The 13,137-nt window shown below is 35.9% G+C and overlaps 1 protein-coding gene across 1 annotated transcript; it reads right to left on the bottom strand.

The window, feature by feature from the left end:
* Nucleotides 1-13,095, bottom strand: LOC129002520 (dynein intermediate chain 3, ciliary-like). The gene is made up of 13 exons (XM_054430388.1): nt 12,914-13,095; nt 11,774-11,973; nt 8,877-9,038; nt 7,813-7,931; nt 7,263-7,405; nt 6,519-6,589; nt 5,092-5,274; nt 4,195-4,338; nt 3,274-3,482; nt 2,418-2,553; nt 1,651-1,797; nt 837-1,031; nt 1-266 (listed from the first exon to the last, which is right to left on the bottom strand). The coding sequence occupies exons 2-13, from the start codon at nt 11,954-11,956 to the stop codon at nt 153-155; spliced, it is 1,806 nt and encodes a 601-aa protein (XP_054286363.1). The 5' UTR covers nt 11,957-11,973; nt 12,914-13,095; the 3' UTR covers nt 1-152.
* Between the last annotated feature and the right edge of the window lie 42 nt (nt 13,096-13,137).

Raw genomic sequence — 13,137 nt, 5'->3', positions numbered from 1 at the left:
CAGCATAATTATATCTGCTACAAATACACAGATTCAATGGAAGTATTTTTTGTAAATTGCATAGAATTAGCCTAAAGGTAGAATCCATTCAACATAAACATATATCTATATTTTACATACATTACAGAACTAACAACATAATGAGGGGGGGTCTATTCAGAGGGAGGTGGTGGGGGTTGTGTATCCTTCCCCTCTTTCCCCTCCTCTGGCTCTTCAGTCACAGATGCTGGCATTTCTGGCTCCTTACCCAAAGCTTTAGCCTCTTCCTGTGTGAACATTAACTTAACGTAAGTACCTACCCACTTTATAAATAATTATTTTGAAAATCTTTAAGGTAAATTTCAATGTATAGAAAAGGAAATATTTCACAAAGTAAATTAACAGTATTACAAAATTGATACAACAATTTTAAGTTTTAAGGAAAATAAAATAAAAATAAAAAACCAATGCCAGTTGGTGATAGTCAGGACATGTTGTTGGTGTTACAAATCGTCAAAAGTTTATGCTACACAATACAGCATACCAAGAAAATATTTCTGCAATACTATAGTTTACTTAAAAAATCCCTTTGTAACTACAAATAGGTCTGATTTGTGGTAACATACATAGATCTCACCCATTCTGTAGATTCTCTGTTATCACATCCTAATTGACAGTAGTTTAAATATACTCCACTCTCCAGAGACAATCAATACTCTATCCAACACTTTAGAGAACAGGTTGGTTACTTATTTTGACATATAATATGTTTTCCTTGTTAACTGCCAAGAACTTAAAATATTTATCAAACAGATACACTGATCAGGATTTTACCAGCCTACATAAAATATTTGTACCTCTTCAATGGTCGTGTGAAATTCCTCCTCCGCAGTCTGCAGTAGCAGGTCTGCCGCAGAGGGGTGGGTGACGGAAGGTCGGCTATCTCGTGACCCTGCGCTGTGAGCCTCACTCTGGCGTGTCCGCACTCGTAAACGGATCTCCCGCATCTTGCCCTCGATAATCTTCTCCCTCCTACTTTCCCTTTCAAACATCTGGAGGTGGGAACAGAAAAAAATCATCACCTTACCAGTATTATAAAGTGCAGGATTTATACTATCAACTAAACTGTAAGGAGTTTACCAAAGTTATCATTGTTTGCCTTTTTGGTGAAGAAGGTTTTAAGCCAGGTTTTACAAATCGTGGTAGACAGCCTCACCTGCTGAATTGTATTCTTAACGTGATAGAGTTTTGATCGAGAGATGTACAAACTAATGTAATCTTATAACAAGTGTCACATTGACTTGAACTTATTTGCAATGTTAAAAATAATTGGGCGAAGATCACTGTCTGTTATTAAAAAAAAAGCTGTTCTAGAAAACTCTCATGCTAATTAATTTATACTTCGGAATTACTAATACTAAGGACAATATTTTTGGGAATCCGCATTTTTTAAACCAGAAACGAGATAATTAACCGATTTTTTTAAGCATAGGGCCAGGTTTATGAGTGCATACATGATAAAGAACTTATAATCATTGTTTGAAAATAATTTAGAAACATTGCAAAATACCTAAATTAAACTACTACGCGATTTTACTTTAAATACAACCTAGAAGGTTGTACCCATTGACATATTTCAGTTAACCCATCATGACTATGCAATGCACCTACCGCAGTAAGTAAGGACTTGTCATTCTTTGCTGACACTGCTAGATTTTCAGAGAACTCTACCAAGTACGCAGTGCCTCTGTCATTCCCCACCGCGACCAACTCTCCGTACTCGTGACACCGTAAACATCTCAGGGGTTCATCACACACCTGTAACATTAAGCCACAACCACATTATCATAAGTTTTCAGTTAAAGTTTTGCAAGATTTGAGTTTTTATTATTCATTCACACAATCTTGATTACATTTCTGTTCGGCTTTTGTAATATTTGTTGATCGCATTTTATTCAGAACCTTAAGTGGATAACAGTCTAAAGCCGTCCTGACATTGGAATTTGTAAATGTAAGTAAGTTGTAAGTTGAATGGATTGACCTTGACCAATATTGCAATCCAAACCACTACAGTTTTGTTCAGCAACTTTCTGTGCTTTGTAACCGATTTTTTATGGTTTTTCAAGTTAAGTAAAAGTTTACTTGCACCAGAAGTTGGTTCAAAGAACGTTGCCACCTTAGGTTTGCAATTGCATTGATTCTGAGGTGTTAGCAAAAGTGGTCACAATCTTTTGATGATATACTGTATGGAGATCTTATGTTTGTTAGTCACTACACTACTTAAAGCAATTTTTTTTTAAATGGTACATTTTTTCCTTCTAGTTTGGTTAGAATCTAAAGTTTGCAGCTGAAGTTTGAGATTTTTGTCTACAAGCGGAGTTTCAAACTCCGGTGTGAACACTATTTGGTTGTCCAATAATAGATAGACCTAAACCGACCTTGACGCTAAGACAGGGATCTCGCTGGTTCTGTAGGATGTCCCATGCGTCCACAGTCCCGTCCATACGAGTGGTGTAGAACACCGAGTACCTGGTGGGACTCCAGCTGCCACTGGTCAGGAATGAGCGATGGTAGCTGATAGAAAAACAACCAACTACACTAACTGTCATAGAACAACCACCAACCATCTGATTGGATTTTAAATTGCTGGCGTAGTGATTAGCACTACAGCATAGCCAATAGGTTACAGGTTTTTGATTTGTCAAGTTTTTTGTTATATAATTTTTCTATTTTTGTGGTTTTTGTAAGGTGTTTATAAAAAAAAAACTGAAGAAGAAACTATTTATGCTGCTTGAAATCAATTGTAATTCTATTTGACCATTTATTTCAATATTCTCTGCCACATAATCCTTGACAAGCATTATAGCATATCAGTTAATTTTTAACACCTGATTAAAAACACTTTCCGCAACCAGCTATTTACATTATACAAATTCAAATTGATTGCTACCTAAATTTTAGTGAAAAACTTTAATTAACATCTGCTGCACTTCCATTTAGGCTGACCTTTTTATTACATTTGAGCTCCACTCACAAAAGAACTGTTTTATTTTAAATAGATATTAAATCTAGTAATTTGTCTAAATAAATGTTAGCAATTTTTTACACCTTCACTATCTTATGTTTTAACTAGGCCTATTCTGACTAAAACAATTGACTACTTCAATTTCAGTCGTACCTTTAGCATTCTGTGACTGGCTCACACAACTACATTCTTTTTTGATAAAAAATTGGCTACAGCTGGTCCATATAGATGGAAAGTCTATTTCAGTATCCAATAGTCAATGGTTGTACCTTGTCCAAATGATGGAAGACTCCTTGCAGTCCTCACTCCAAATGCGAGCTGTCCAGTCACCAATGGTCAGGAAGTTCTTGACAAATGCGGGGTTGCGCTGCAGCGCGTACACCGGGCCGTGGTGTGTCTTGTAAGTGGCTCCGAGCTTTTCCAGCGGTGTCTTACCTTTGCGGTTGCCGGAAATCACTATCCCGTTCTCTGTGCCAATCTATTTATCATAAATACTAAGTTATGATAAAAATGGTAAAGATGAAATGACAGATAAAGAGTGGGTTAGTGGAAGAAATTTAATCCTTCTATGTGCTCTCAGAGGAGGAGAGTAAGGTCACTGTGAAAAATGAAGTACCAAAATTGCACAAAGAAATAAATGGCATTTGTGTATGGTTATACTTTCAAAGAGTTTGTGTTGTTGTCGTATGATGTTACAGTGATTGGTTGAAAATAACCAACTATTATGGTTATATCAAAACAAGTAAAAATGAGAATTATTATACCTCTAATTACTTAAACAAATTTATTTCCATTCTTAATAATAAATATAGGCTATATATTACAACAATTTGTTCTAGCAAAAACTGATACTTCATACAAATTTTGTTGTCAAGAATGTATAATTCTAGTATTCATGTCTATATGAATTAAAATCGTAATAATATAGGCCTACTGTTGAATCAAACAGTACAAGAAATATTTTTTTTAGATAAAAAAAATCACATAGAAAAACCCAAGACTGATTTTACTAACACAGTTGTTAAGTAAAACAGGTTTGGGAGAACATATTTCAAAAATATATCACTGGATATTAATTATGGATTCAATGTCACAATCAATACCCAAATAAAGAAATGAGGCCTTTTTCCAGGGAACTAGTTCACAATCCCAGTAGTTGTATTCTCCCAGTGTGTGTACCCTTGACTTACCATGAAGCGTGTAGGTATGGTGGGCTCATACTCCAGACAGCTGGCTCCCAGGGCTCTGTTGAGAGATTGTTCTTCTCCCTTGGTCATGTCTAGGATGAGTGTTTCCATCGGCTCACTGAGCTTCCTTACGTCCCACCACTTCACCTGTAAACAAAAAACAACACAAGAAATAACTTAGATGACATACATCGACTGAATCAGACAAAGTGGAACTGTTAAGAGAAGCTGACAATCTAAATTAACCTCAATAGACCACTGTGAACGAGATGCTTGTCTTCTGGAATAAGGTCAAGTTTAAAATCTACAATTGCAAACAGAGCTAACAGTCAATTTGTTAATTTTCTACGTAGCTTTTGGTGAAGGAATATGTCTCAGTACAAAAAGACCAGCCAGTACCTCCTTGATTTTCTAGCTAAGTGGTCCTTCTAATGTTAACTCTGAAACACCAGAGATTAGCGTATATTATTACATAATTAACAAGTCATATACATTAGAACCCAGACCTTAAGAATAACAGTTTCTAACAATCACTAAACTACCCCTTGAGTATTGCATCCTCTAATATTCATTTTCGTCATTTTAGTTTGGTATGTAGAGTTACTATATGAAGCCTCAAAACTGGTCGTTCTTTAGCATATGTAGTGGACCTCCCGTCTGCAAAAATCATAAAATAAAAACCACCCATCAAAGCATTGCTGCAATTTGGATAGTATAAATTTCTTATACATTTTTCAAAATGTCTTCTGACAAAATGACACTGATGGTTTCCAACCAGTTACCATGCATAGGAACAATACAGATCAGTAACTTATAGATGTAAAAAAATGTGTGATGACGAGTTTGAATAAAAAAGTGATTTCTGAACAAAATTAAATATCTCTGAATGTTTTACAAGACCTGGCCGTCTGAGGAGGCGGAGAAGAACTCTGTGCCACTCTTGGAGTTGATCCACAACACTTGGTGTGTAGGGTCCCTGTGTGACGTGGCCAGAGAGCTGAGCTCCACAGGGTCGCCACCACGACGAGTGTCCCAGAACGCCACCTGACCGTTGTGTAGCCCACTGACCAGGCTGTGTGGATCCTGCAGACAGTTTCATTTGTACAACAACCTCAACTGCCCACTGATCTATGCAGTATCTAAAGACCATGAAGTACTGTTACGGTGTTGGCTAAGTCATATGGACAACCGAGGCAGTGGTGACTGCAGTGAAAAGATATAATGCAAGCGGCTGGGCTTGAACCATCAAAGTATACCTGTAAAAAGCATGCAAAACAGCTCGCGAGCGGGAATTGTTCGCTAATCAGCTGATTTCACAGTTGTCGTTTCTACACCAACCACAACCGCAGATCTGGTACGATACCAACTCGTAAGCTAATAGCATAATCTAAAAAAGCAAACGTAACCTATATCTAAAAATATGCTTTACCTTCGTCACTGCAGCTCAAATTCTTGTGGTGTAACTATGTTACGGCCGTTTCGGCATTACAATGCCATCGTCAGACTACAAAAACACAAACTCGGCTGAAGTAGCGTCGTTGAAGTTTAAACACGTAACACATACGAACAATAATATACATTTAAAATATTTACAAAAACCGAACAGGCCTGTCGTACTAACGGGTGACATGTTCCCGTTCCGAGCAAAAACCGACAAAGTCGTATTAACGGCCTGTCGTATCGAACAGGCCAGTCGTACTAACGAGAACATGTCACCCGTTAGTACGACAGGCCTGTTCGGTTTTTGTAAATATTTTAAATGTATATTATTGTTCGTATGTGTTACGTGTTTAAACTTCAACGACGCTACTTCAGCCGAGTTTGTGTTTTTGTAGTCTGACGATTGTAATGCCGAAACGGCCGTAACATAGTTACACCACAAGAATTTGAGCTGCAGTGACGAAGGTAAAGCCTATTTTTAGTTATTATACAGCTCAGGGGCTAAAACATGGATTTTAAGTAACCTATATGACATTTTATACTATATAACTTACAACTTTAAAAAGTTAATCTATGTGTTGATAAGTGAGTTGTAGTGGTAGGAAAAAACTTGTGTGTTAAGAACGTATCTAGTTCTCATCTATAGTGTAACATCTAATAGTTCTCGAGCGGCAATGACATACTTTGAACTCGTAATAGGTACACACCGTGTATGTGTCAATGCATTTGTAACATTCACAACCACGTTCACAACTGTCTAACCACTGTGTTTAGTCTAAAACAGTGTAATCAATAATCATCCTTTGATATGTTCTTTTTTACTTAGTACAAGTTACAGTTATTAACTGTATTTGTTGTGTTGCACATTATGAACAATGTTTACTTACCTTTGGGTTGTACTCCAAACAAACTATAGGAACACTTGGCTGCAGAACCAACTCTGGTTTGTTAGGGTTTTCTGAAAATAATTAGTTGATTTAAAAAATAGAATTACTTGTTGACAGATATTTTTTTAGCTCAAATTCTCTGATAAATTTTCAACATTACCTATTAAAACTTTATTTTTTTGTCAATGCAGGTCTATACTTGTTATTTGGCAATAATTTTCCTTTAAAAATATTAACTGTAATATAAAACAATTTTCATCAGGTTATATCAAACATTTTACGTAGGAATTTAGTAAACCACTAAAACATTGCGGAATTACATTCTTAGTTTTGCTTTGTTCTTGTATACCAATTCAAAACCTAATGTAGGCGTAATACACATTAAAATACAAATTAGGTACCACAATAACTTTACAACACACCCTGTAAGCAGGTGCGCTGAATGCACTGATGCAGGATGGATCTAAAGCCGGGTTTTCCTAGGCGCGGAAGCGGAGAGCGGACTCCACTAGTCTTAGGTAATTTAATGTTACTGTTTTCCTAGAAGCGGAGTGGAACACCATGTTAATCTCTTTTCCGCTCTCCGCATTCCTCTCTCCGCTCTCCGCTTCGCGCTTAGGAAAACCTAGCTTAAGATGAGTGGATGATCTATATTCAATCATGTTAAACATGTAAAATTGTCATAGTGAGTAATATGTACCCTCGCTGCTCTAGTGTTGTTGTAGTGGTAACACTGACACTTACCAACTTGCCAGATGTACGAGTGAGTACTGAGATCTGGTGGAGCTCGTTGGAACTCGAGGTTACAGTGAGTCACGGCCAGTCTAGTGCCTCCGTCAGGCGACCATGACAGATGATGGATGGGTCGCTTGGTGGCACTTGGATCTCTAGAAAAACCAGGTTAATACTCTAACTAAAACCCTTCATAATGGAGAATTATAGCTACTAAGCTAAATTCTATGTAGGCCTACCTATGATGTAACTATTATTATTGATAATTGATAATTTTTCAAATATATTTCCAGTTGTGAGTAGATTACTAGACTTTTAATCATAACTGACCCAAGATGTCTATTTCCTCAGCAAATCTACCATATCCTCCAACAATTAAGAGGTTGAGCAACACAACAATTTGAAACAAATTAAAAAATAAACTATAAAGTTAAAGTTGCCCAATGTCCAAAATAAAGTTTTCCATTGTATTTAGTTGCTGAAAATTAAACATAGTAGTTACAAAGCCATACTATCCAATAAATCATATGAATGAACCAATGGACAAATTCTGTTTAGTTACCTGAAGACATTGACTGTTCTTGATTTGGAGCGTTCAACCAAAGCTGACTGATCGTCATCAGCAAAGTAAAGCTCGTAGATATTCACAGCGTTGTTCTGGAATATGCAGTGTTCCATTGGCTAGAAAAATATGAGCAAATCGCACAATATTGGAAACAAAACATTATAGGTACATTTGATATGGAAACCATTGACCATTTATTTGTGATTATATAAAATTTAAAACTCCGCTCTGCTACCCTACAACAAGTTTAGGGATCGAGCTGGTCTTGTGGTTAGAGTGCCTGAAGTAATGTGAAAAACAATTCCGAGCTTGTGCCTAGCGTCCTAGGACAAAAAAAACCTACAACAAGCTTAAAGTTTGTAATAATTTTTATTTAAAACCTTCCTAAGATTAGGATGAGAATAACAAACATTAGGTTTGTACATCAATAAAATACAACATCGTTCGAGGTTTCTATTGTAAAATCTGCTCCAGATACATTCAACTTTTGTCTGTACAAGGGCTATTCAGAAAGTAAGGAATGTTTCGTTCTGACCCCGCCAGGAACGCACCAATCTCGTACATTTTGGTGTATGAACGCTCAGCAACTCGGTCGGCGTCCAGCCGTGACAACGGGAACGTCCTCGCGCTTCCCGTTTTTTTTGCAATTTCAACTTAAGATGTGCGCTGCGATTGAAAATCCCACCAGTTGTGAGGTGCGGTCAGTGAAACGGTTTTTGTTGGCAAAAACTTCAAACCAATATACCTTTATCGCCAAATGTGTGAAGTTTACAGAAACAACAAAATGAATAAAATTTCTGTGCGAAAATAATGCATTCAGTTTAAAAATGGTCGAACTGACGCTCATGAGCCATGACAAAGCGACAAGCGGATGCCCGAGCATTGTGATTGATGAAACTAGTCTCCAAAGTAGATGAAAATGTTTGCGAAAACCGACGATTCACGATAACGGAGTTTTTGCTTTGTTTCCCTCAAGATCACAGACTTTTTTGTTTGAAATATCCACACAAAACAGTTTACTATCTCATATAAACATAGAACATCTCAAATTCTCTACTCACATGAGACAGCTGAAGCACAGTGTGAATGTACATCTCATCTTTCTCCACCTTCTTCCTGAACCTCATAGTCTGCTCTATGTCCAAGGGGTTGATGTCCTTAGGCCAGCCACCCTCCGCGTGGTTCATGCTGTGATGGTCATACTCCGCTCTGATAGTGTTCAACTGACAACATTGTCTGGTCAAATGTTGAACAATAACCTTCTCTACATGTCAATTTTAATTATTTGTTCAGGATTAAATAGTCAGTGGATAGTGGTACACAGCAATAGTGTAGTAAGTTTCCTGGTGAAAATATCACCTTTCCATAAGGTATTTTTGAAAATAACATTACTCCCCTATGTTATCCCCAAATGGTTCATCTTTGCGGAATTGAATAGGCCTATGCAATACTTCATGATTTTAAACAAGATGTACGGATATTTTTAGTTTGGTAGAATGCATACTGCAATCATCTTTAAGTTAAAGAGCTGAAATATAATTAACTAAATAAATAATTAACGTAAGAATAATACCATCCATTTCCTTATAGGACATACACATGGTAGTACTATATTTACTTCAATCAGGTTAATTTTAAAGCTTTGTTTATGTATCTTACCACAGTGTTATTTTTAACATCAGTAATCTTATCTCATTCATCAGAGAACCATATAACTTCTAGGGAGCTATGTGAATAAAATAGTGTTGAGGTTATAAAGAAAACTGTTTCTAAAATAAGAATGTGAAACTTGAGTAGTTAAAAATATTATCAGGATAAGAGAGGGTCATAAGTTTGAATAATGGTAAGTCCCTACTCAACATTAACAAATGAAGTTTACTCAATAATAAATTATAAATTTAAAAATGAATCTCTCCTATCAGAAGTTTTTAAACCGACAAAAAATGTCACAAGTGCATGGTCCTATGAAAGACTTGAGTTTTTGGGTGATAGTGTTTTGAATCTAGTTGTTTCAATCATTCTCTTTGAGCTTTACCCTTTTGAAAAAGAAGGTCATTTGACATTACGCAAAAATGATCTAGTAAGTGGACAAAGGTTGTCGGAAGTGTGCAGATCCTTGAATCTCATGAAACTCCTTCCAGAAACATCAGTAAAGTCATTGTGGCGGGAAAGTGACACTTTGGAAGCCCTTGTAGGGGCGATATTTCTTGACGGGGGCTTTACAAATGCAAAAAAGTTTATTTATTGTCATTGGAAAAAACTTGCTAGGCAAATACATTTTGCTCCAGTGGATGCTAAAACTCGCCTTTACATTTGGACTCAAAAGCGGCAATTGCCTCCACCGAATTATGAAGTGAAAGATGAGTTTCAAGAAAAGGAATTGTTTGCAATAACACTCAAGTTGACGGGCACTCATGGTTATGGGACTGTTAAAGTGTCAAACAAATTAAAAAAGCGAGGGGAAATGCTTGCTGCTGAAATTATGTTCCATAGAATTGAAAATAGGGAAAAGTGGAAGAACCTGTTAAAATCTACTGGGGACTATATTACTGAGGAGGACTTGATAAATAGCCGTGAAGATTTCAAAACAAGGCTTAATCTTTGGTGCAAAGCCCACAAAGTTCGTCTACCTTGTTTTGGCACTATTGAAAAAAAGGTTGATGGAAAAATTAAATACAGGTCTTCAGTTATCTTCAACAATGGAAGAATAATTTATGGAACTAGTTCCAACAAAACTGCAGCTGAAAAGAAAGCGATGTTGAAAGCACTTCTTGAACTTTGTGATGATGAACGGGACTCGGCGGCATTCAAGAACAAAACCAACTCCATGCAAATCGATTTGTGTGAGCCAAAAAACTTCAAATCAATTCTTGCCGAATGGGTGACGAAAAATAGGTTTGGACCAATAAAGTACAATGAGGTTAAACTTGATGGAAAACTTTTTAACATTTCACTTACAATTTTGGAGAGTGATTTTGGAACAGTGAGTGTAATCTGTAACTGTAAAAGATACGGGCGGCAACAAGCAGCAGGAACTATGATTGAAAAAATAATAAACATGAACGGTTTAAATAAAACTGAAAGAGACATTGATACATTTTCAAATTATAAGGATGAACTATACAAGTGGACTCGAAGCAAAAATCTTCCCAGTCCAGAATACAAAGTAGTAAACATAACTGGTGTTGGACATAATTTGCTGTTCACAGTGTCAGTAAGTGTTGTGGGGCAAAACAAAACATTATCTACTGGATACACTAAGCAGTCTGCCCAACAGAGAGGTGCTATGTTAATGCTGGATAAAATAAAATAATTTATTACATTATGTGGATCTTTGGTAAAACCTGGTTCAGAAACAAATCATTTAATAACGGTTGATTGTTCTAGGTAGGTATTTTAATTTCTATGTTTGTAAAGTGCTGTACTGATTGAGTACTAGCTTGCCCAAACTATCAATAATTTATTTAGTGATTTCGCTCCTTATAAGTATCCCAGGTAGTGCTGAGCTAGCAAATCAAGAAAATAATTTTGAGTGATTTATGCGCTCATTTTTTGTATCATCTCTGCTGTCTGTTAAAAATAGTTAAATGTAGGCTAGCGTTATTGTTGGATGGTATGTTTTCATCAACCTACCATTGCTGAAAACATAGGTACCAGGTCATTGGCTAACAAAGGAAGATATTGGGAAGACTATTAGGTACTGTTAAAGAACCTAGCATGAAAATGTTTTTTATATAGGTTATTGTTTCATATTGGAAATGAGTAACACAACAAACGGTTTACAAATCTTAAAATATTAGTACAACTGTAATTAACTATTACTGACTTTAGTTAAACTGTAGATTTTTTCACTATGATGAAAGGAACTATAAGAAAACTTAACTAGACTAACGTTTAAAATAAATTATATTTTTTAAACAGTTTCTCAACTTAATGACAGAGATCATCCTCAACTAACCTCATGTTCGGCAAATAGTTTGCTGCATTGGACTCCACGGTGTACAGGGTCACGCAGAATGTACTCATCCATGAGTGATCGGTTGGGTAGCAGGTTATCAATATTATTTGGACCATGATCACTAAAGAAACACTGCCTCCCAAACTCACTTCTCTTCTTGGTGTAGACATACTGGTTTTCCATAATGCCTTCTGTTTTTCCTGTAAATAAATTACAAAACTTTTGATAATTTAAACAAAATACTTTTTGTACACACTATTTTTTGTAACAAAATTAGTTACAGTAGCAGGAAAGGTTGATGTAAAATAAACCACAATCTTATGGTTTACTTGAACATATATAGGCCTATACCTATGTGAATTAAAATAAGATCTAATCTAAGGCCTTGATATCTGAAGGCGTTAAGAGTTATGGCATCAACTCATGACCTTGAACACTGTAAACCTCTTTTTAAAAAATTTAGAATCTTCACAGTATACAACCAGTATATTTTCAACTCTCTAAACTACATCAAGCAGAATATCAATCTTTTTAATGACAGAACAACCATACATCAACATCGAACTCGTAAAGCTCAAAATCTGGAAGTCCAAAGATGCAGGCTGAGCAAAACTCAAAAATCCTTTCCAATTGCAGCCATAAAACTATTCAACAGCCTCCCAGCTGACGTGAAAAGCCTCACAACCTCAAAATTCAAGAACCACATCAAACATGAACTACTAGAATGGCCAGTATACACCCTGAATGATGTAGAAGGAATCCCACTATTCACGGGAAAGAAATAGCCGAAAGGCATATGACGCAGTCAATCCCACAAGCTGGGTCAAAGACGAAGACATCAAGTATCAAGTAAGTATCAAGTAAGTATTACACTGGCCTATTTTGTTACCTATTACGCAGCTTAATTATTTCTATGGTGTTCCTTTTAAAGGTATCAGAAATAATCTTGATTAAGTTTTCAATCAATTAAAATGGTTTGCTGACACAGGATTAAAAATATATAAACAAATGAAAGAAGTATTGTTTGTAATAAATGTCTATTATTTGACTTAAAACAAAATTAGACGGTTAGTTATTTTTAACCAAACATAGTATTCTCGTCTAAAAATACTAAGTAGTTGATAAGTCTCATCAACTTACCTCTAAAAACCCTAAACCATAAAAATTTGTTGTTTTGAAAAAAGATTATTTGTATTGGTTAACATTCTTTAGAAGTTTGAAAATGCTGCCATAGAAACCAATGCCTTCTTGACTGTACCTATGCCTGTAGAAATGTCTTCAAACCCATGATTTTTAAGATGTGAATATAATACTATGGGTGATCTTAAAAGTTTTTTAAGTTGGAAATCTATTCTAATGAGGTT

Source organism: Macrosteles quadrilineatus, unplaced genomic scaffold (genome assembly GCF_028750875.1).
Source record: "Macrosteles quadrilineatus isolate MER2022 unplaced genomic scaffold, UCM_ALF_1.0 Scaffold_9__3_contigs__length_116548681, whole genome shotgun sequence".
In the NCBI taxonomy this organism is placed as follows: Eukaryota; Metazoa; Arthropoda; class Insecta; order Hemiptera; family Cicadellidae; genus Macrosteles; species Macrosteles quadrilineatus.
The sequence above is the reverse complement of the archived record's forward strand: the minus strand, read 5'-3'. Positions and strand labels throughout refer to the sequence as shown.

Excerpts from the sequence above, each read along its gene's own strand:
- LOC129002520 (XM_054430388.1), bottom strand. The coding sequence starts at position 11,956 with ATGGAAAACCAGTATGTCTACACCAAGAAGAGAAGTGAGTTTGGGAGG. Across the intron at positions 6,590-7,262 it reads CTCGTACATCTGGCAAGTTG|AAAACCCTAACAAACCAGAG; the intron begins GTAAGTGTCAGT and ends AATTATTTTCAG. Across the intron at positions 3,483-4,194 it reads CCATACCTACACGCTTCATG|ATTGGCACAGAGAACGGGAT; the intron begins GTAAGTCAAGGG and ends TATGATAAATAG.